The sequence below is a fragment of the Cyprinus carpio genome, chromosome B3, assembly GCF_018340385.1.
Source record: "Cyprinus carpio isolate SPL01 chromosome B3, ASM1834038v1, whole genome shotgun sequence".
NCBI lineage: Eukaryota > Metazoa > Chordata > Actinopteri > Cypriniformes > Cyprinidae > Cyprinus > Cyprinus carpio.
The window spans coordinates 9,336,099-9,360,436 of record NC_056599.1 but is presented as its reverse complement, the minus strand read 5'-3'; the positions used below and the strand labels follow the sequence as shown (position 1 = coordinate 9,360,436).

The 24,338-nt window shown below is 34.9% G+C and overlaps 1 protein-coding gene across 2 annotated transcripts in view; it reads left to right on the top strand.

Moving 5' to 3' along the window:
• LOC109097892 (protein shisa-6-like) overlaps window positions 1–17,080 on the top strand; it is an 89,499-nt gene extending 72,419 nt beyond the window's left edge. The window contains exons 6-9 of one of the 2 annotated variants that reach the window (XM_019111507.2): window positions 4,683–4,745; window positions 6,997–7,017; window positions 9,718–9,843; window positions 14,902–17,080. In XM_019111507.2, the coding sequence (XP_018967052.1) occupies window positions 4,683–4,745; window positions 6,997–7,017; window positions 9,718–9,843; window positions 14,902–15,524 (833 nt within the window). In that variant the 3' untranslated portion in view covers window positions 15,525–17,080. The remainder of the gene's footprint in view (window positions 1–4,682; window positions 4,746–6,996; window positions 7,018–9,717; window positions 9,844–14,901) is intronic. The other variant, XM_019111509.2, reaches the window with a different exon arrangement.
• Window positions 17,081–24,338: the final 7,258 nt, after the last annotated feature.

The following is a 24,338-nucleotide window of genomic DNA, read 5'->3' as shown; positions in this document are numbered from 1 at the left end:
GGGAATATTGTCACTGTCTGTTGAATAACTCTGCCTTTTTCTAGGTCCAGATTCATTTATGTGCCTGACTGAATTCAGTGAGTTATTCACACAATTTATGTGACATATATTTAATATATGCAGCAGCACTGTATGTTTTATTAAAGGAATAGTTTCAACCCCATATCTTTCCAAACTTGTATTTTCACAAGGAGATGCTGTTCTTTTCCAGATGCTGTCAAGCTCCATCATATAAGAGAGGAATGTGGTTCTGTTTCTCAAACAAAACAATCATATGATTTCAGAGAACTTGTACTGTAGTGCACACATATTACTGACTACTTTTATGATGTTCACCTAAAAATGACAATTTGTTTAAAATTGACTCGTCAGGTCATCCAAGATGCAGATGACGAGTTTGTTGTTGATCAGATTTGGAGAAATGTAGCATTTCATCATCACTTGCTGTCAGCAATGGAGTCCTCGTTATCATAATAATGCTCCCTCCTCCAGTGAAAAAGTGCAGTGAAGAGAGGGTGCCATCAGAAACAACAAACGTGATAGAACCGCGCGGATGTATGTGAGAGGGAAAAATAAAGTTTTCACTTCACAAGGACATTAACTGATGGATGGATGTGTGGTGTGGGTTACTTGTGGTGTGGGTTACTATTGATTATACTTGTGGATTATCAGCTGTTTGGACTCTCATTCTGACGGCACCCATTCACTGCAGAGGATCTATTGATGACTGATGTAATGCTACATTTCTCCAAATCTGTTCTGATGAAGTAACAAACTCCTCTACATCTTGGATGGCCTGAGGATGAGTGCATTTTCGGCAATTTGTATTTTTTTTTTATTTTTGGGTGAACTAGTTCTTAAAGCAGTATTTATCAAATTATGGGTTGGCAACTAAAACATCTGTTAACCCTCTTCTGCAGTCGTGATTCTACTGTAAAAGTTTTGAAATTAAAATGCTAATTCTCATTTCTCCGCATGATCGTAAAATGAATTCACACCCCTGTGAATCTGACCTAACGGCATGTGTCTCGCATAACTGAATTAGAGGGCAAGGGTTGTGTTCTCTGTCAGCAAACAGCCTCTGTAGAGACAAGAGGATGTAGAAATAACTTCCAGCGCTTGAGGGGCTCTTTGACATTTTGTTTTGACACCAGGCCTGGGAAACTTCATCAAAAAATGTAAATTCAGAGAATTTATCACTTAAAGGCATAGTGTACAGTATGTCACGTATAAGAGCACATTTTGTAATTGATGTCTGGTGGAGGGGAACTCTTTCTTTAAAGGTCCAGGAATTTGTGGACCTCTTTGTTTTTTTGTTTTTTGTTGTTTTTTTTTTATGGGTCTATGTTTAGCTGAGTGCTATAACATTGGTCTAGGATGTGTCACCATGCAACAGTTTTTTTTTTTTTTTTTTTTTTTTGTAATGTCACTAAATGATCAAAAATCATAAGCCATGATTTGATTATTCAGCAACTAAAAACAGAACAACAACAAAATGATTATAGACAGGCCTTACATATAGGCCTTTTTATCCATTTATTTATTTTTTAATTAATTAATTCATTTATTTTTTAATTGGCAAATTCCCAGGGAAAAACTACACTGCCCATCAGGGTTGGGCAAAATTCAGATCTGGAAAATTGACAGTCTTTTGATTCATTAGTGTGATAATGCACAGGAAGTGACTTGGTAATGACTAGAAAATGAGTTTATTATATTGCATTTCACAGAAATTCAACACAGACTGAATATCCATCTCTCTATCTAGTCTTTACAAACTTTGCATTTCTGGTTTAAAAGGACAGTAACATGAATTTATTGTTATGAATTTCAATTCTGCATTATGTTTGTTACCTCAGTTTTAATTGAAATCCAATTCAGGAATTGAAATACAGGTCAAAAGTTTGAAATTAGATTTTTTTTAAAATGTTTTTGAGAAAAGTCTCTTCTGCTCACCAAGGCTGCATTTATTTGATCATAAAAATTTGATTTTTTAAAATGTTTTTGAGAAAAGTCTCTTCTGCTTACCAAGGCTGCATTTATTTGATCATAAATACAGTAAATACAGCAAAATTTTAAAATATTATTACAATTCAAAACAACTGTTTTCCATTCAAATATATTTTAAAATGTAATTCACTTTTGTGATCAAAGCTGAATTTTCAGAATCATTACTCCAGTCTTCAGTGTCACATGATTCTTCAGAAATCATACTAATATGATTTGCTGCTCAAGAAACATTTCTGATGATAAGCAATGTTGAAAACAGTTGTTCTGCTTCATTTTTTTTTTTTTTTTTGGAAACTGTGATGCATTTTATTTATCAGGATTCTTTGATGAAGAGACATTTTAAAAGAAATGCATTCATTTGAAATATAGAAATCTTTTATAACAGTACAAATCTCTTTACTGTCACCTGAACAATTCAATGCATACTTACTGAATAAAAGTATTAAAAATGTGTCATTGTTTCAAACCTTTGACCATTAGCTTGTATGCATGCCAGTGTTTTGCAATGAAAATAAGTTTCAAAACTTTAGAATGGCTGAAAGTCAATGTTTTGAGTTGTACCTTTTTTGATTATCTGCCATTCTTCATGGGATTTCAGTTCAGAGTTTTACAATTTTCTTATTCTCTTTGCTTCAGAAAGTGATGTTGTAATTTATCATAGAGCTGGTTAGTGTGTCTCAACATTTACAACTCTTTATTGAAGAATGTTTTGAAATCGCTATAGAGAAAATCAGCAGAAAAATATCCTTGCGAAATCAAGTGGACAGTCCCTGTTGTTCTGTGTTTGATGTGTGTTATCCAGAAACCCTGAAAGGCCTAAAACTACGAGGGACTGCTGGGGTTTGACAGCATGTGTTGTTGTTCTGTCTACGCTGAGCTGAAGTTGTTTTGGATCGCCATTTGAAGCTAATTGATCCCATCTCTGCATGTACCTGCAATGAAACATGAAACACGCTCCAAGGGTTTTAACAAACTCTGCATTCGGGGAAACTGTTTTCAGGCATCGTGCAAAGCTTTTTTGTATCCGCGCCAGAGATATTTCTTCTTTCAAACTCTCTCCTCACTGTCAGTCCTGATGAAAAGCGGGTTTGGTTTATGTAGCGAGGCTGCAAAGTGCGTGTCCGTGTGAAGCCGAGGAAAACTGTTTCTTGTCTGAAAGCACCAAACAAGTTCATTTACGTTGAGAAGTGAAGACGGGATAATTGGTCCCTTGATCAAAGCTGGCCGGTTGAGTGGGACAGCAGCTAGCGGTCCTGCGGTTTAGCATACAGCGTTGCTTTTTGTAATTGGACTGTGTTTTCTGCACCTAATCATCTGTGCTTGTCTGTTTCACTTTGGCCCTCAAATCCACACAGCAGAAGACAGCGAACAACTCAGTGATGGCTTGAAAGCACCAAACACGACATGTTTTTCTTCTTAGTGTCACCAGAGAGAGAAGTAAACCTTTGCACGTTGTTATTTACAAGCTTATTTCACGCTAAGATCATTGTTAACAAAAAAACGTGTCAGTGTTGATTTGTGACTGCATTATAGCCAATCAAATGCGCTGATGTTAATCACATATAAACACTGGGTTTTCATGCTGTTGTTATCAGCGGTGTCGTTTGCTAATGAGATATAATTGTGTAAATGATACTGAAGTGTCCCCGTGTCGCATTTAACGCAGATTTTATTTGTCTATTGATGCAAAACACTTTATAAAACCCCTAGACACGTCTTTGGAAATTCATAAGCGTGATTCCAAACCTCTGAACGTTAAGACACTGAGTAAATATGAATATCAATTGATTTATATTTACAACACAGCTGTGGTTGATTGCTATGTCAATGACAATTGCTGTGACTTGTACTTGGGGTTAATGAATTGAATAAAACAAACTAAAATATTGAAATTCTTTACTTATCTTTCAGTTTAGTTATTTTTTAGTATTTTGTTAGTTTTTTTTTTTTAAGTATTTTGCATTTATTTGATCAAAAATACTAATCACATTTAAATTACGTATAATATTGTCAAGAATTTAAAAGAACTGTTTTCGATGTGAATATACAAAATTCAGCTTTGATCACAGCAATAAATTACATTTTACAATATATTCACACAGACAACAGCTGTTTTAAATTGTAATAATATTTCATAATTTTACTGTTTTTGCTTTATTTTTAATTAAATAAATTCTGCTTTGCTGAGCAAAAGAGACTTATTGTGAAAACTTTTTACGAGTTGTATAAGCAACACTCACTTCTTTCTCAGAAAATGTACAAATCTGTTGTTTTCCGGCAGTCCTTGCATGAACCCTGTATCCCTGAGATCATAGTTTAATTTCAGTTTCAAGAGTAAACGCTGATGTCTAGCAGAAATGGAGCAATAGCGCTTTTATTAGTTTTTCTTTATTTGGTTAAAGGCATAAAGCTGCAGTTATTACAGTGTACTTGTTGATTTGATCTTGTTTTGCTCTCTGAAACTTTTCTGTGCGTGTTCCTAAAAAGTCTCAGGGGGATTTCTTTCGGGAACTGTACAGATGTTTTCCATTGTAAACACAGACGCATTGTCTTCCAGAAGCATCTGCTGGTCAGAAAAAGTGTCTGGAATGCTGCGTTTTCTCTGTCACGTTGATTAATTGGTATGGAATACATTAAACCACAGCAGTTTTTCCTTGGTTTTCTTTTGACAGATAACCATCCACATGACTACACCAGCCATCTGGATCTCACTGGGTCACACACACCCAAAATCGGTGAGTTGTTCGATATCTTTGTTTCCAGTAAATCCCGATCACTCATTTCGTCTGCAGTATGAAAATGATGCTCAAAAGCGGCTCAGAGTTTAATTGATTTGTGACGACATCTTGATGCTATCAGCATCTTCCACATCCAGATGGTTTGAAGGGTGAAGAACGTGGTGTTTAATATCAGATTGGAGTAATTAATGGAGCTAGATTTTATCTCCAGCAAAGATTTTCGTAATTAGCCTCATCAGATGAGCGCTGATAATCTCCATTACTCAAGATGCTTAACTCCCCGACAGCCCTCGAGATCAGAGATTTGATTGGGATGAAAAAAGCAGGGTTTTGACCAAAAAAAAAACCGGCCTCTTGACAGGAAATTAAAAGCTTAGCCTGTAAATGGAGGATTGTGTAACAAAACAGTATGCTAATCGGATCTGCACAGTTTGCCGACGTTATTGAAAAGCCACAGTTGTAATTATTCTGACTATATCTCGTCTTCCCAAATTTGATTTTGTGTGAAAAAGCTTTTCAGAGCGTAAGCACACATCGGTCACATCTCTCGAGGTGGAACGGCGATGCTATTAGCTTATACACTCAATTAAATCAAACGTCTTGTGTGCTAGATATCACTGAAACCAGTTAATATCAGCTCACTCCATTAATAATATTCTTTGTCAGCTCCACCAGGCTAAAACTTTCTAGTGGAAAAAAAAAAGAAGAAAAAAAAAATGTACATAAATGAAAAGAAAGGCAAACTATCAAATGCCATGGATGAATATTTACTGAGTAATCCACTGTTTTATAGAGGGTAGTCAACAAGATTTACCTGAGATTTGGAACCAAATTACATGGAGGAAAAATGACTTTAGAAAGATTGCTGCATCATTATGTTATTTTTACACAGAGATTTGTAGGTTTACTAGTGAAATCTGTCGACTTTAGTAAATGCATTACATGCCAAAAAGTTTGCATACCTGTAACTCAAGAAGTATTAAAGATATCTTGATATCCTTCTAGATTTTGGTTCTTAACAAAGATTTCTTATGGCATCTTTATTTTTAAGGCCCATTATTGTTCAGTTCCAGAGATATGGGGATCAAAATATGGCTCCGGGAGTAAATTGTACACCTTTCCAGTTGTCAAAAACCAAATGTGGTCACTTTGCATACATCTGGTATATTTTTTTTTAAAGAGGAATGTCATAAGAACAAATAAAGTTATAACTAGAAATGTATCATTTACTTCTGTCAAAACATCTGCATAGATCTTAACTGTCTGGGAGCCAAAACTATTATTTTTCCAAAGTTGGCATGCCTGTACCGCAAGCAGTATTAAAGATATCTTAAAGGGTTACTCCACCCCAAAATGAAAATTTTGTCACTAATCACTTACCCCCATGTCATCCCGAACATGTAAAAGCTTTGTACATCTTCGTAACACAATGTAAGATATTTTGGATTAAAATCGGGAGGCTTGTGAGTGTCCCATAGACTGCCAAGTAAAATACACTGTCAAGGTCCAGAAAAGTAGACTTGTTGAATAAAGTCGTTATTTTAGTTTTTTTTTTTTTTTTTTCGATTACAAAAAGTACTCTCATTGCTTCGTAACGTTACAGTTGAACCACTGATGGCAGATGGACTATTCTGACGATGCTTTTCATACTTTTCTGGACCTTGATGGTGTATTTTACTGTCAATGGGACAGTCACAAGCCTCCCGGTTTTCATCCAAAAAATCTTCAGTTGTGTTCCGAAGACGAACGAAGTTTTTACAGGTTTGGAACGACATGGGGTAAGGGATTAATGACAAAATTTTCATTTTGGGGTGGAGTATCCCTTTAATAAGCTTTTAGATTTTGGTTATTAACAAACTTTTCTTTTAGTATCTTCATTTTTAAGGTCCTCTAAGGTTTAATCCCATAAATATGGGGATCTCAGTGTATCTCCATGAGCAAACTGTTAAATTTCAAATCAAATGTGGGTCACTTTTAATTTAGCTGATACTTATCGTATTTGACAAAATTGTCATTTTGACTACTGCCTACAAAATTGTGGATTACACAGTGAAAATTAATCTATGATGTTTAATATTTTGGCTTTCACTACTATTTATGTTTGTCATTCTTCAGGAAAAAAAAAAAAGTAGCTAGGGATGTTTCTGAATTTGGTTGACACAGAATGATCCTGCAATATGTAACACCGTGAATTAAAAGCATGCAAAAGAAAGTTACTGATTTTGTGTTTCTCACTTGGGTTTGTTAGGACACCGAATAGACCACTACGGTAAGCTGTACACATGTTGTACATGTGTATGATTTCTCATTTCTTTGATGTCTGTGAATGTAGGGTGGACTCTGTATGTGTGCGATCTCTCTCTGTGTTGGTTTATGTTTGTGTGCAGTCTCTCTGTGCTTATCTCTATATATTTACACTCTCTGTGTTGGTCTCTATACTGCAAAAAAATATTTTCTTACTCAGTATTTTTATCTTGTTGTCCATTACAAATATCCCTTAAATCAAGATATGTTTACTTAAGATGCAAAATTACTTAATTACTAATCTAGTTTTTTTGAAAAATGTATCAAAATTAAAAGGAAAGTAAAAACTCTAAAAATTAATTCAAAGGGAAAACCAGTTTATTTTTCATACCCCATTGCAGGTCTGTACAGTGTGACATATATGTTGCATGTGGTACGAAAAAACTGGTCTGTACGATGAATAAATTTAACACTGTAGCACGCGTGGAATACAATTTTGCATGTTCATAATGGAGCCGCTTAATAGTGTTATTACATTGTGCTTGTTTGTTTGTGTGAGATTGATTATACTTGGTAGTTGGGTGTGCGATTTGACAATTTTTGATTGTGGACAATTAAAATGTCTCCACAATCTGCTTTTGAATAAATGTCATAGTATCGTGCTACAGCTGCAGTTCTGGCGCCTCCATCTCAATATACTGTGCAACGCCACATACATTCACATCAGTGTAAAGTTACACACATGGAACAATCACAAAAGTACATTATATGGATCTGCTTTAAAGCCAGTTAAGAATTTCATTCACGTTCTGTTCACACTGCACACTAAAACAGTGCCTGATTACTCGTTGTCTTTCGTGTCTGATTGACTTTGCATTTAATAATGTCAACAACACACAAGGTTTACATATAAACACAGTTGGTCATGTCTAAAATGAAAGTAAACAGTTGAGAGAGAAACAGATGTGTGCAGCTCTTAAAGCGACAGAACTAAACATGCTGCCACTTGTCATTAAAGGAATAGTTCACCCAAAAAATTAATTTCTGTCATTATTTGCTCACTCACATGTTGTCCCAAACCTGTATTCAACTCTTTCTTGTGCTGAACACAAAAGAAGATATTTTTAAGAATGTGGGTACCTAAACATTCTGACTTTCTAATAACAAAATATAAAATAATGACAAGGATTTTTATCTTTGCCCACTTTGGCCTAAATGTCTGCCATTCTTTTTCTGTGCTCTGTATGCAACATCGTTGCCTGTTTAAGTCTTACATTGTGTTTGTTTTCAGACATGATAACACACATTTTATACTTGTGCTACAACTGTTTGGCCTTTGCTACAACACTTTCAACCTCTGTAGCACCAGTGCTATGAGCAAAAAAAAAGTTAACACAGTCCTGCCCCACTGGCAGATGTTTGTTCTTGATTTAAACATGAAGTCATTTAATTTTGATAGTCTGATACTTCATAAATTTTGCTTTGCCCGAAAATGAACATTTGCTGAAAATGTGCTCACCTTCAGGCCATCCAAGATGTAAATAAGTTTGTTCTTTGTCAGATTTGGAGAAATGTATCATTATATCACTTTCTCAGCAATGGATCCTCTGCAGTGAATGGGTGCCGTCAGAATGAGAGTCCAAACTGCTGATAAAAACATCACAACAATCCATAAGAAATCCACACCACTCCAGTCCATCAGTTAATGTATTTTGAAGAGAAAAACTGTGTATTCGTATGAAACAAATACATCAAGACATTTTATCTTGAAACCATAATTTCTGGCCAAAATATGAGTCCATATTTCATAACACTTCCTCCAATGAAAAGGTCGTTCTGTCTGAATCAGTAGAGAAATCTGCACAGATCACTGTTTGCAAGTGAAAACAGTCCAAAACAGCTCTAAACAAATATATTAGTGGATTTTGATGTGAAACAGCAGCAGAAAATGAACTTTTTCATTGGAGGAAGCATTATTATGGAATTTGTAGTAGATTAGTTTAGATGGAAGCATTGGATTGTTTCTTACGAACACAGTTTTTCGCTTCACGATTAGTCATTAACTAATGGACTGGAGTGGTGTGGATTTCTTGTGGATTATTGTGATGTTTTTATCAACTGTTTGAACTCTCATTCTGATGGCACCCATTCACTGCAGATGATCCATTGATGAACAAGTGATGTAATGCTACATTTCTCCAAAATGGAGAAACAAACTCATCTAGATCTTGGATGACCTGAAGGTGAGCACAGGACATTTTCAGCAAATACATTTTTGGGGGTGAAGTATTCCTATAGGAAAGTTTAGAATTTTTACTAGGAAACAAAACAAAAACACTGAGTATGAAAATATTTTTTTGCAGTGTATATGTGGTCTGGTATATGTGCGCCTATGAAATGTCATATATACAAGTCTAGAAACACAAGCCTTTGAAAATAGCCTGCAAATCCCAGGCCTGGCAGTTCATAGTCCCATGAGCACAAAGTTAAAATGAGGGAACGACATTCCCAACAAGTGTTTTATTGGCTGAGCAGCTGCCTGGACCAACACTCACCCTCATTAAACAAGTTCTTCAAAAATGATTCCAGCACCCACACTATCAGACAGATGCCATGGAGGCCTGTATACACTGAGCTGGAACTTCTTTCTCTTATATGGGATGTGTTTCATCTTTCTCTTTCTCTCTCCCTCTCTGCCTCTTTTTTTTTCCTTTCTGCCCTGCAGAGAAACCGAGAATGAACAACATCCTGACATCCCAGACAGAGCCGTACGACCTATCGTTCTCCCGGTCCTTCCAGAACCTAACACACCTCCCACCATCCTACGAGATGGCCATGAAAGCAGACTTAAGTACATACTCCTCCCTTCATTATTATACATCCTATATAAGAGACAGAGAGATTCATTTTCATACATTCATGTGCAGAATTCACATGATAAATTATACAAGAATTGCATTAGATGGATTTGCAATAGTGAAAGATGTCTCTTCTGCTCACCAAGGCTGCAATTATTTGATCAAAAATACAGTAAACTTGAACTAAAGTGACAGTAAAGACATTTATAATCATGCAAAAATGTTCTGTTTCACATAAATACTGTACTTTTAAACTTTCTATTCATCAAATATATTGATTTCAACATTGGTAATAATCAGAAATGTTTCTTGAGCATCAAATCAGCATATTAAAATGATTTCTAAAGGATCATGTGACACTAGACTGAAGTAATGATGCTGAAAAATCAGCTTTGATCATAAAAATAAATTACATTCTCCAATATATTCACATAAAACAGTTCTTTTAAATTTTAGTAATATTTTACAATATTACGGTTTTTACTGTATTTTTATTAAATAAATGCAGCCTTGGTGAGCTGAAGAGACATGAAAAATATATTTAAAAAAAACATACGAATAATTTTATTTGCAAAAAGAGTTTATTTGCATTTTCAAAAATCATGTTTTTTATTATGTTGTCATGTTTTTATTGTGTTTTATTTTTCTTAATCAAAATAAGCCAACTGCAGTGTTTAATTGAGATTAATTGGAATGCACAATGAAAAAAACATGAGTCTGTTTTTGCAAATGAACTCTTCAAACTGACCCCAAACTTGCAGGTTTAAACCCCTGGTAGGTTGCGTCTTAAATGAGAAAGTGTGTGTGATCTGCTGTCACTTCAGTGTCCTTGCACAGGACGCTCATCTCCACAGGGACTGTAACTATAATACATGCACTGCGGATAAAAGCACCTGCTAAACGGAAAAATTACCAGCCGACCGGCTTTCATTAAATACAATAGGGCAGGATAAATTAAACATGAAAGTATTGCCATGCTGCGTTAACATAGTCCTGAGCCGAATGAAGAAAATGACAAGATTGAAAACCAAGAGGAATCAATAATGAAGCTTCAAATGGACACTGATCTCAAAAACAAACTTACCATGGATTACAGAGAATAAAAATCACAAAAGACCCATTAGTCGCTTCTGTAGACAGACATGAATAGTCACAGACGTGCTACAGACATGTTGGAGCATTGATGTGGATTTTCTTTACTGTGGGATGTAAAATAATGGTGCTTCTGGTGTCTTAAATCACAAGGCCTGTTTGTAGTGCTGTTTGAGTACTGTAATTTAAGGCTTCACCTGCTGTGAGTCGACCAGAGGCAGACCTGAGAGTAATGAACCGTAATGGAGAACAATTACTCAGGGTTTTAATAGGGAGAAGAGTCGCAGAGCAGAGAGAGAAGAGATAACATGCTATTTTACAGGATTAACCCTTAAAATACTACTGTTTCATATTTGATACACACATTTCTAAATTATCAACATGATCAAAACTTTGAAAAACCTGTCATACACAATCTACTACATGCCTTCTGTCGTCTGATTGATGGTTTTAGCAAGTCAAAGGTCTTTTAGTATAACTGTAAAAACGTCCACCTTTAGGCGGTGCTTCACGTGTCTTTTTGCTGTGAAGTCTTTATTAGTAATATTTCAATAGTAATACTTGCTGGACTGAATCATCTTAAGTTTACTTGATTATCCAGACATCATTTTTAAGAAAAATCATGTTCAAATGCATCAAATCTGATGATCAGGCTTTTGAGGAGCGCTTGTTTCCAGAAGCTTTACTTTCACTGTTCCTTGACGGAGGAATGATCATCACAAGCCTGCAAAACATCTCACATCTCATCTTTTGAAGAACATTTATTATCTCTCAATCGTCACAGCATTAAACTACAGAGTACTGATCATCAAACTAAGCATTTAAATATCGTTTATTGGCTGATACAGAGTAGTTACTGATATTTATATAATTTTAAATTTCTGTTATAAAGATTATTGATGTACGAGCTATCAGGATTTCATCTTGCTTTTTGACCATATAAATATCAGTTTCTGCACCAAATTACGGGATAAAACTAAAAAATAAAATAAAAATAGTAATTGAGACTTTTTCTTTCACAATTCAGACTTTTGTATAACAACCCTGAGGAAAAAAAAATGATATAAATGTGAGTCATAAACTCAGAATTGTGCCTTTTTTTATTTTACTAATTTTGTGGAAAACATAACTACAAAATGTAAAATCAGAATTAATCAGAATTCAGCAAAGAAAAAAAAAGTCAGAAATGCAAGACAAAAACTCTGAAATTCTGAGAAAATAAGTTCCAAGGTTCCATGATTTTCAGTGGACTCTTCCATTTCAACGTTACAATTGTAGATTTATCTGACTACTTTTTGTCCATATATAAGGCTTAATATGCAAAGTCAGCTTTAACAAAAAAAATAAAAATAAAATAAAAATATCAAACAACATTTATTATTTTGAGGAAACAACATGCTTTTATAGGTTGTCTGGTAATGAAAAAAAAAATAAAATTTAATTAAAAAAGAGATATTTAGCATAATAAATAAGAGACCCGGAAATAAAAAGGTTGCTCTCTTTGGCTCATAATGCAGCTGACCTGAGAGATTAGCACTCCCGCTCCTCGTGTGATGGGACGTCCAGCGCTCTTCATCCTAGAAGGCCAGTAGCTTATATTGTGCGTCTGTGGCATTAAATTGCATTACTGCATGCTGATCTAAAGCCGTCGTATCTGAGCAGATAATTGAGCTCTGGGGTCCGGCGTGACCGTCCGCCTGACCTTTTCATGTCTAATGTCATGCCCTCACATCAGCACATTCGGCCTTTGAGCGTGTTGGGCCGCCTGCGCTGTCAGTGATGGTAATTCTGAACTACAGCAGCTGGCCAGCTATCGGATCCTGTCTTCATTAACTCCAAGATAAACAGTCGAGCAGCGAATCGATAGCTGGTCTCATACTGAACGCTCACAAACACATTCATCTGCAGCTGCAGCCTCTGTCCACTGCTGCTCAGAAAAAGAAAAAAAAAATCATCTTGTCAATTTTGGGGAAGCTACTTAAAAACTGGAGCCTGTCAACAGTTCAAGTAGTTACAGCTATGCTTTTAGAAAAGTAATTACACTACATGACCAGCTAGAGATAAAAATAAAAGTTGTAAAATGTATTATTTTATTGATTTACTTAGTTTTTACACAAGTTTTGTTTTAGGGTTGTTTGGTAGAAGTTAATATACGTAATTTTTAGTGTGATGAATAAACCTTGAGTCAAAATTAGCTTGGACTTCCATAAATTAAAACATTTTAACACAAAATTCAGTTGTGAAAAATAAGCACGGATATTAATAAGCACTCAGATATCAATATAGATAGGTTACTCATTGACTGTTATAATTATAGATAGATAATAGTAAAATATAATACCAATAATAATTAATAATAATTATTGATAAGATATTAAAAGTTGTTCAGTTGTCACTGTAAAATAAATAATAATAATCATTATTATTCCTAAAAACTTATTTTAATTTTACAGTGAAATATCAACAGCAATATTCTTTTTTATTTTGTTTAATGTTTTATATAGTAGAAATACATTATAAAATCAAATTATTATTTTCTTTTTCTTTTTATTATTATTCCTCAATAACCTATTTTTCTGTTTTACAGCAAAATATTACAATAGTAATTTACACATTTCGTTTTTTTTCATATTTAGTTTAATATTACATATTTGGCCACACTGTGTAGTCATTAAACAACCACAGCTTTAATCACACTTTAAATAAATTTTGTATCTGAAAAAAACCTGAATAAAATTTTCTGTGCAGCCCTACAGGTTAGTAAATTGCATAATGGTGTGTGTGTGTGTGTGTGTGTGTGTGTGTGTGTGTGTGTGTGTGTGTGTGTGTGTGTGTGTGTGTGTGTTTACTAAATTGAAGTATAAAGCACATAACATGCAGTCCAGCGGTCATCCCAAACACCTACTGCTTCATGAGTAAGTAAAGGAAAAATAAATAAATAAATAAAACATTGCAGCATCTCAGGAGAAATGCCCTGTTCTTGAGTTCATCTGTTTCTCAACAAACTCAACACGTCCCACATAAACACACAGACACACACACACACCAGAGAGACTCATCATAGCCGCATAAACTCTGACTTTGTGTTTCCTGTGCCATTGTTGAGAAAAACAAGGAAAAGATAAACAGAGCGATAAAAGCTGAGAAAGTAAGGAAACAGACATCAAAACACAATTTAGTGCTGTATTTAACATCAGCAAAATCGTTTCTGCAGGACTTGTAGCTTTCACATCAGTTGTACTTTTTTTCTCCAAGTAACAAAATTCGAATTTAGGACAGCTTTTTTTCTGTGTTTGTTTTCTGCTTTTGTGACTGATCCAGTTATTTTAGTATCCTTAATAAAGTATGAGTTGGTTGTGTCTCTAATATCTCTAATTAATTCTTGTGTTTTTGTTTTTTTAGTTGAAGTAATTTAAACAGTATCTGTTTATATTTGTAGCATTTTTAACATTTTTTTTACTTATTTTCCGTTTTAGTTTAAATGCTGCCTTGGCAACTAATTTATTAACTAACTTTAATAATTACTTAGTTTTACTAAGTAATGTTTTACTTCTTTTTTTAAATTTAAGTTTTGCTTTGAGTAGTTTTAATTTGACTTCAATTAAGTAATAACATAACTACTTAGTTAACCAATTCAAATAACATAGATGTTTTTTTTCAATAGTTTGCGTTTAAATAGTTTGCCCTTGGCAACAAAATAAATTTTAATTTTAGTCAAGTTTCAGTTTATTTCAAGTAATGTGAATGTTTTTCAGTATATATTTTTTGTTTGTTTTTGTTGTGTTTTATTATTTTGAATACATTGGTAAATTTGTTTATTCTTTTTTAATTTAGTATTAGTTTAAACAGACTACAGATTTAGCTAAACTAAAAAGAGACAAGTAAAAAATAAGATGCGTAAATGTTTTTTCAATTGTTTTCGTTTACCGTTAACAGCACTGCTCTGCTCTCTTCCTCAGGCGACAAGGACGACGAGTACTACATACGCAAGCACCATTTGCCCGACCAGACGCATCGCGGCAACCTGCAGACGCACATGATCAAGTTGAACGTGGATCCACCAGCGCAGCGCCAGAAGCCCAAACGCGTGCAGCGCGCCATGTCCCAGGACCACGTGCTCTCGCCCGCTCACTCCAAACCACATCGGGACTATGACCTGTCGTCGTACAGCGGCGGTGCTGGCGGTCTGTCCCCGTACCACGGGCGCATCCTCTCCGAGGAGCAGCTGCTGTCGGCCGACCGACTGCACTCCCAGGACCCGCTGCTCTCGCCAGATAAGATGCTCTCCCTGCGGCGCTCCAATTTCCGCGAGAAGGCCATGTCACGGGCGTTGTCGCACACGGACATGTTCGTGCCGACCACACCAGTCATGGACAGGCACTACAAAATGATGAAGATGCATTCACACCCCAGCAGCAGCAACGAGTCCTACAACACACTGACTGTTGAAAGTGCACAGGTGGGCAACAAAAGGCAGGCATTCGCCAACCGCCGCATGCATACGGTGGACCACCTGCAGTATATCCCCGGACATCACCATCATCAGTACAGAACCGCCAGTAAGACTGAAGTAACTGTCTGAGTGGGCGAGAGGCGGGAGAGCGAATGATGTCAACAAACAATCCAGCTGGAGGAATCCGCGGCGGCAGCAGCCCACTTCGACAGGTTTCTTTTTTAAGCGTCCCACCTTGACCCGTTCCCGCTTCCAGCACAAGCTTTCCACTCCATCAGTTCCGGGTCGGCTTGGGAAGGACCTAAACTTTCTTTTCGCACGTAGAGTAAATGCAAGGGCTTCACGCGCGGACGCCAGACTAAAAACCTGAAACTATTTTTCCAGAACTGCTGCGAAACCTGCACTGACTTTATACATACAGTAAATCAGAACCTATATAGATTTATGATTTCTAACTCGAGTCCTATACAATAGCGATAGCGGTTGAATATAAACTGGCGTAAGCACTTTAGCGAGTGCCTCTTCTCAAAACACATCCCGTTTCGATAACGAAGTGGGGAAAGGGTTTAAAAGCACAATAAATGACTGATGTTGTTTTACTTTCTTTTGTCACATTCCCAGCTAACAGGGATCGTTTTTAGAACTTTAGCGAACATTCTGGAAAAGTTATGAACAAACGTTCTATCAGAAACGTTAATAGAACGTTCGTTTAAAGTTATCTGGTGTTTTCAAAATGTTTTTAAAGCTTCAGCACAACAACATTATTTATACATTGTTTATAGAACATTTGTTCCTGAAACATTTTGGCTGGATGATCAATTTATTTAATTTTTTTTAAACATTCTAGAAACATTCTCATAATGTTTGCGAAGTTATACAATGGAATGTTCCCTTAATGTTTTAAGCTCGGTAGTTGCTCTTTAAGTAATGTTAGTAGAACATTTGTTCAACGTTCTCTGGTGTTTAATAATGTTCTCAAAACGTCATTATAAAAACATTATTTTTTTCCCCTAAACCCATCTGAACGTTTTTTAAATGCTACTTTAGAATGTCAGAGAGCATTCAGAAGTAACATTCCCATAATGTCTGCAAAATAATCAAATGTGATGTTTTAGTTGGATGTTCATCTAACGTCTTTTAAATGTTATTACTTCTTCAAAAGTAACATTCCCATAATGTTTGAAAAATTATAAAATGGAATGTTCCTGAAACGTTTGCATAACCAAGAAACAACGATTTAAAATAAATAAACTGGACATTTAGAGATGGTTCAGAAATAACATTTTTATAACTTAATAGCAATGTTAGCAAAACATTCCTAGAACATATCTTTGTTAGCTGGGTTATCTCTGTTTTGTTTCTGGGTTTCACTGAGTTTTTAGTGCACCTGTGACAGTGTTTCATTCTGCGTAGGTGATTTGTAAATATGCTCGGTTAGCTGCAGTTAAACAGTGAGTTGGCTTTGTGGATTTTGGGTTGCTTTTTGCATTTTCATTGGTTCCGTTCGGACATTTTCTAGCATAATCAACACACCCAAAGTATATCTGACGACACAAATGTGTACAGTAATGTGTGTGTGTGTGTGTGTGTGTGTGTGTGTGTGTGTGTGTGTGTGTGTGTTTTCTAATCTGTACTTGTAGACTAATGGTGAATAAATTTGGTTGATTCAGCCATTCATACGCATTGTGTGCTAGTTTTGAATAGGAATCATATTTCTATTTGATTTTATGATTGTCCGACACAACATCTCTGACACATTGAACAAACAGACAAAAGCCATCGAAAGCAATTATGGTAAGAAAATGAGTGGCGGGTAATTAACGATAATGGAAGATATGCATTTCATAAGCAATTATACCAAATCAAATGGAGTTTACTCTTGAAAAGGTGTTAATTAACAGCATTCTCTCTATAATATTCACTATCAGTCCATCAAGGATTTTCCATGGTGCTTTGCCACAGCGATGATGGTCTGTAATAGTGTGGCACAACAGGGACACTACAGGGAATTTGTGCTGCTTTCAGTGTGTTGGTTCTTAAGAAATAAGGTTTTAATGAAATGTATGATTTGCTGAAGGTCGCCCACGGAACCCCCATCTTAAGCTTTCATAACTTTTTTTTGTTTTTTCTTTTTTTTTTTTTTTTTTTGTTTGTTGGATTTTGGTTTGAATTTGGAATATTAAAAATTATTGCTGATTGTTGATTATAAATTTGCATTTGTATAAAATGAAAGTTTGTGGTTCAATGCAAGTTAAACTTTATCAATAGAACTTGTGTCCAAAAAGCTTAGCTCTATCAACAGCATTTGTAGCATAATAACAGAAGTAACAGAATTTATTAATTTATTTATTTATTTATTTTAAACCACAGAAAATAATTTCAACTATTTATTTAAAAACCTTAATAATTGGATTATTTTGTTTGGTTGTTATAAAGCTTAAAAGCTCCGTCGGCTTCATTTGTAGAATAAGGTTACACTTTATTTTGATTGTCCACTTTGGACATTCTACTAACTGTAAGACATTAGACATTCTACTAACTGTACTAACTTTGCAACTACATGTCAATTAATTCTCATTAATTTGCAACTACTTGTGTACTAACTATGTTGTTTGTTGTGGACCCATCAAAATAAAGAGTAACCTAAAATAATATTGATTACCACAAAATAAAATAAATAAATAAATAAATAAAAACACAATAAATGTATAAAAAAAACATGTGCATGATAAATAATTTTTATTTGTACAATTTTAATTATTCATTGAATTATTTATTTAAAATATTTAAACAACAGAAAACTATTTCTTAACTTTTTAAATGTATCTTTCATTTGTTTTAAAAGCAATTTCATTATTTTTTTCCCTTAAAATGTGCACTTTTAAGCTGTTAAGTGTATAAATAATCATTATTGCAGTTCCTATGATGGTGGTGATGGGAGGATTGTTGTTGTATCGTAGAGAAAGAGGTGGTAAGTGAATTAATTGTGCTAATCTCATATAACACAATGTTTAAGCTTTGAAAAGGAGTGCATTTTATATCCAAGAATTACATCATTAATCAGTTTCTTGTTTTTCTTTTATTCCAGGCAGCATCTACTTATTTTCCATGCACTTTTACAAAAGCTGTCAGTGACTTCACTATATGTATTTATCTTTTTTTTTCTGTCCTTGTAGTTGGTTTTTTCTGTGTTTGTGATTTATTTATGACCCTGCTATGTTTCAGCGTAACTTCGCTACTAGTATAAGAGATACTCTGATACTCTATAAGAGATATGAGATGCTTCTTCACTTTTAATCTTCAACAGCAGGATTCGTATGAGACGTTTTTCAAAGATTCCCAGCAGCTGGAAAAATCCTCCTTTGATTGGCTGTTAACTTGAAGGACTGTGGCTGTCGCTCCTTTAGGCTACTATTGGAAACAGTAAATTGTGCCGTCCAGCTGTTTGTGGGCAGATTTGTCTACCAACAGGCACTGATTGTTTTTTTGTGATTTCGATCTGTAGTTTTGACTGCCCACACTGTCATTACATGATGAAATCAGACTATATTCATTGTGGTCAATATCCGGATATCAACACTAGTTGCTGTAATATTGACTCACCTGTCAGACTCATGACAGACTAGCTGTCAGAGTGAAAAGAGAGAATGGAAAACTGGAAATTTTGCCTCTGGTCATGTCATCATGACATCCCACCACAGTCTGACTGAATAAACACAACTACTGAGTATTGAGTATTTACAGACCTTCATTATTCCCTGTCAACCTGAAGTGTTGTTTTAATACAAATGAATTTTTGTCCTTAAAACATTTGCATTATTTAGTCTTTTCCTTGCCAATTAATGACGAGAAAATAGACAGTCTCTGTAAAACTCCACCTATATTTGTAATAATTAAGATTTGTCTTCTGCTCACCAAGGCCACATTTATTTGATCAAAAATGCAGTAAAAACAGTAAAATTGTGAACCATTATTACTATTTAAAATAACTGTTTTCTATTTGAATATAGTTTCAAATGTAATTTATCACAGCTGAATTTTCAGCATCATTACTCCAGTCTTCAGTGCCACATGATCCTCCAGAAATCATTCTAATACGTATGCTGATTTCCCGCTCAAGAAACATTGATGTCAATGTCTTACTGTCACAAACAATTTAATGCATCCTTGTTAAATAAGAGCACAGGCGGACAGTGACTAAGTACATTTACTTGAGTATTGTACTTAAGTACACTTCTTGAGTATTTGTACTTTACTTAAATATTTTTTTTTTTTCTACAAAACTTTAATTCCCCTACATTTGAAAGACAAATATTGTACTTTACAAAAAGTTCTTTATTCCAAAGATACTACAAGCTAGTCAGCCTATTCAGTAGCCTACAAATGCAACCTGAGAAACAGCCTATATATTTTTCACAATTCTTGGGACATTCCAGTTCAGCCCAATGCAAGGGTTCTGCCAGTAGTGGACACTAGTGGTGTGTACTCATTGAATTATATCTGTGTAGTATATATGGGTGGAAGTTTGTGAGGGAAGTTTGTGAGTGAAGGGCATAAAAAATGGACTGGAACACAGCCTTTGTAAGACATAGCCAACAAATGCACTGAGCAGCACTGCCATCAGAAATTAGTCTTAAAAGATGAAAGGGTAGTATGACAAAGATATCGCTTTCCTCAAAAACAAGTTGAAAGCATACTGAGCCACGGAGGAGACACTGTTTCTCAAGCGCTGTCCATGAGTGCAATACAAGACAGAGTGAAACACGGACAAATGCGTTACATTCTTTCATTCATAATCACTCATACCCCACTCCACCCCACCCCCCGCCGACAGTTTTTGCATAAGGCCCCCAGATGCCTAGGATCAGCACTGACTCTGCTCCACAAAATAGTGAGCTTTTAATACAGTAATAAGCTTTCGATGAAGCAACTTAACATTACTCATTCTAAAGTAATATTTCAAATTAGTAACGGAGGCTTGGGCCAAGCAGTTAAACTGTCAAACTGAGATTTAGACTGGTGGTGTAGTTGTGGTTGTTGTGTGTACAAATTTTTTTTTAAGATACTTGGTTGTTATTTATTTATTTTTTACACTGTTGTGTAAATGTTGTTTTATGAAAAGAGACATGTGTGAGTGTGATTGGTTGATGAAAACAAAAATAAATAAATAAATACAATACCAAATCTGATATGACTAATGTTATTTTTGCCTTGTGTTTGAACAAAGCTATTGGACGTCAGCTCTGGTGACATCAGTATCATAAAGGACACAGTCTGAGCTGTTAAATGATCAACATGATGGCCAGATGGCCACTATTATCACTTTTAATGTTGGGAAGACCAAAAAAAAAAGGAGAAAGTATCTTTCCATCCTAATTAAATATAATTTCAGATCTTGCATGATACGATCAGTCACTAAAATGGTTTTCAGCAAACACATTCACAGATTATTCGTCTGTGCATTGTTAATGACTCTGGTTTCTGATGGAGGCTGGTTGTTGTATCATGTATTACAGATGTTTTGTGTGTCTCTGATTGGATGCTTTGTAGTCTCGCTCCTCTCATGAATACGAGATCAGTACTTGTGTTCTCAATGGCCTGAAGCGCTACAATCAAATTAACTCCATAAAATTATTACAATCAATTTTTTGAAAAAAACTGCTTTAGGAGATATGCCATTCACAAAGTCGTTAGCTTAAACATTAGCATAGCTAAGATACGGACATCAAAACCCACTTTGAAACACCTCCGGAGTTTCGCCGTTTCGCTGAAGGTGCTTTGTAAAAAGTGATTACAAAGTCTTTGTTCAGTAACAGATGGTGAACACTGATTTCCCTTTGATGCGATAGTTTGATCTTGCTTCTAAGGCGGTTTTGTTTGTGTTTTCTCAGGTCTGTGTTCAGAGGGAAGGCGGGTCTTGTAGTGAAAATTATTCATAATATCGGAAACATCATCAACTTTACTTAGGGATGCATCTGTCGGCTGATGAGGACCAGATGTTTGCTGCTGCAATTATTATAGTTTTTAATTAAGTTCATAAGATGGATAGTTGTGATTTTTAATGAGGTTCCATATCATTGTGTTTTTTTTCTATAATGTTTGATTGCGGCAACAGAAGTTTAATATACAAATGGTGTAATAAAAAAAATCAGAAAATGCCATGTTAAAAATTATATTTGGTACAGAATATCAGATTTTTGCTACTACCAAAAAAGAAAAAAAAATGAAGAAAAACAGACACAAAATAACCATCCTAAACATGCTATTAGGTACAACATACCACATTTATTGATACTATATAAAAACTGACATAAATGTTTTTTTAATGTCATATAAAAATTTAAATAATTAATAATTATTATAATAATTATTAAAAAATAATTATTCAATAATGCTTTATATATTACTGTACATTTATATGCTAGAATATTGATCTGCAACAACAGTGATGATATATATATACAAACATTTTTGCATGGATAAGTGGATATAAATGCATAAACTTTCTGTGCAGTCTTAAACTAATCAGTATTGGTTTCAGTACATGTTCTTACAGTAAGACTAAAACTTATAGTATGTTCACTGAACTCATTTATTATTATTATTTTTTTTTTTTCTATGGTGTGACCCCTTTAAGAGCCCGAGTCTAAGATGAATGTGAAAGCAGCAGAATGGTTGGTCCTGTTCCATCACAACACAAACGCCTCCGTCCCTTTACACTCAGTGATTGTGGGGTGATACATCTTTCCGGACACGAAAACAATGCCTGCAAGCTCTAATTCTTCACGACAGCACTGTAAATGGGCCACAGATATGATGCCTGCTGTTATCGAAAACATTTGCATTTAGATGGGAAAAAAGTATGAGGTTAGTTTGAACACAGTAGATGTCAAATGCTCAATCATATATGTTGTGGTCAAAATTTTACATATATAGCTATATATAAATCTTAATTATTTTACCAAAACAAGCGGGATTGTACAAAATGCATATTTTTATTAAGTGCTGACCTGAATAAGATATTTCACAGAAAGTCGTGTACATATAGTCCACAAGAGAAAATAATAGTTGAATTTATAAAAATGACCCGTTCAAAATTTGGCACTTGACTCTTAATGCTGTGTTGTTACCTGAATCATCCACAGCATTTATTTATTTATTTATTTATTTGATAGTTTTTCATGAGTCCATTGTTTGTCCTGAACAGTTAAAACTTCCTGCTGTTCTTCAGAAAAATCCTTCAGGTCCCACAAATTCTTTGGTTTTCCAGCATCTTTTGCATATTTTGAATTTGAACATCTTTTCACACTGAGGATAACTGAGGGACTCATATGCATGTAACATGTTGGTCATACAATTTGCACGAGGATGAAAGAGATCAAAGAAAAGTATTTTAATTAGATAAATCCAGGAGATGGCGCAGAAACCATCTTCACATAAACGAGAACAGACAAAGACCAACTGTGGGCTTATACACATGTGGGTGAGAGCAGGCATTTGTTTGTTTACAGGCACTTTTTACGCACAAAAACAAAGTATTCACACATTTATGTTCTTAATCTTCTGCCAACAATTTGTAAAAAAAAAAAAAAAAAAAAATTGTAAAACACAACAATTTGTCACATTAAGCCATGTATTATCTTTTAATTTATAGGATGTCCCAGTTTAGGTAAATGCTACTGTCCCAATTTGTCCAACATGTTCAGGTAAAATAGGACAGTAACAAAACTTCATTAAAAAAATAATACAAATAGAACAAAGAGACATGCATATCATTGTATAAAATTGAATGATCACATGAACACATGTAATAAATTTATATTGTTGGTTGAAATACTGATTATAATAGATTTTAAACCTTAACTATTTTTATAGACTTAAACTATGTACGGGGACTTACCATGTACTTTCTCAGACCTTCCAGCATTTGAGTGGTAACCATGCCCATATGATTTACATTTGACTAATCAAATGTTGATATTCAAATTAGGTGTTATTACAACATTACAACATAAAAAAAAAGAAAAAAAAAAAGAGCACATCACCAAAAACTTATTTGTCCCACTTTTGCTGACTTTATGCAGCCCCAAAATCAGAAAGTTCCACCTTTATTTATAGGCCGCATTCATACTTTTTTTCTTTTTTTTTTTTTGGTCCCCACAGAAATGTGATTACTTTTTGTTAAACATAAGCTCACAGAAAAACATGTTTGTGTTCAGTGAGTTTCTCCAGTGAATCTTGATCAGAGTTCAGAGTGGCTCTGATCCGGAGATCCAGGAGGTGAGCCAGAGAAAAAAAATGAAAAATCATGAATAATGCAGCGTGTCACTCTGTGTAAATGTTACTTTATAATAAAGCGTGTTATCTGAAATGTTGCGGCTTCCAGCAATATGACACTGACAGGGCTGAGGGTAATTATTTTAACCCGGCTCAGACTGCTTGCGCTGCACAAATCCTCTATAAGCAGCACCGTATACGTGTTACAGACGAACCTACAACAACGAATCTAAATGCGACTTGTGAAAATTAATCAGAGCAGCTGTCTGGAATTTGCATGTAATGACTTCTTTGCTTGCTTTTATCGTAAGTAAGAGAATAATACCTTTAATTTATGAATACTAATAAATCCCTAGAGACATTGCATTCAAATGCTGCCAGGCCTATGTGTTATTATTCAGGCAGCTGCTGTAAACATGTCAACAGTTTAACTAACTGCTCAGCAAGATTTCAAACTGTTGAGCTGAAATAACCAAAGATGATGCATTCATATTACCTTGAAGGTGACAAAGGAAAGGGAGAATGCACGCTTGGGACAGTGCATGCGCAGTGGCTGGTCTAACCCAGAACGCAAGACTTTTAACGTTATTTGAGCATAAAAACAACATCTATGAGGTAGTTCATGCATTACAACTGCCCCCGAGCCACATGAGTGTTACCTTGTTT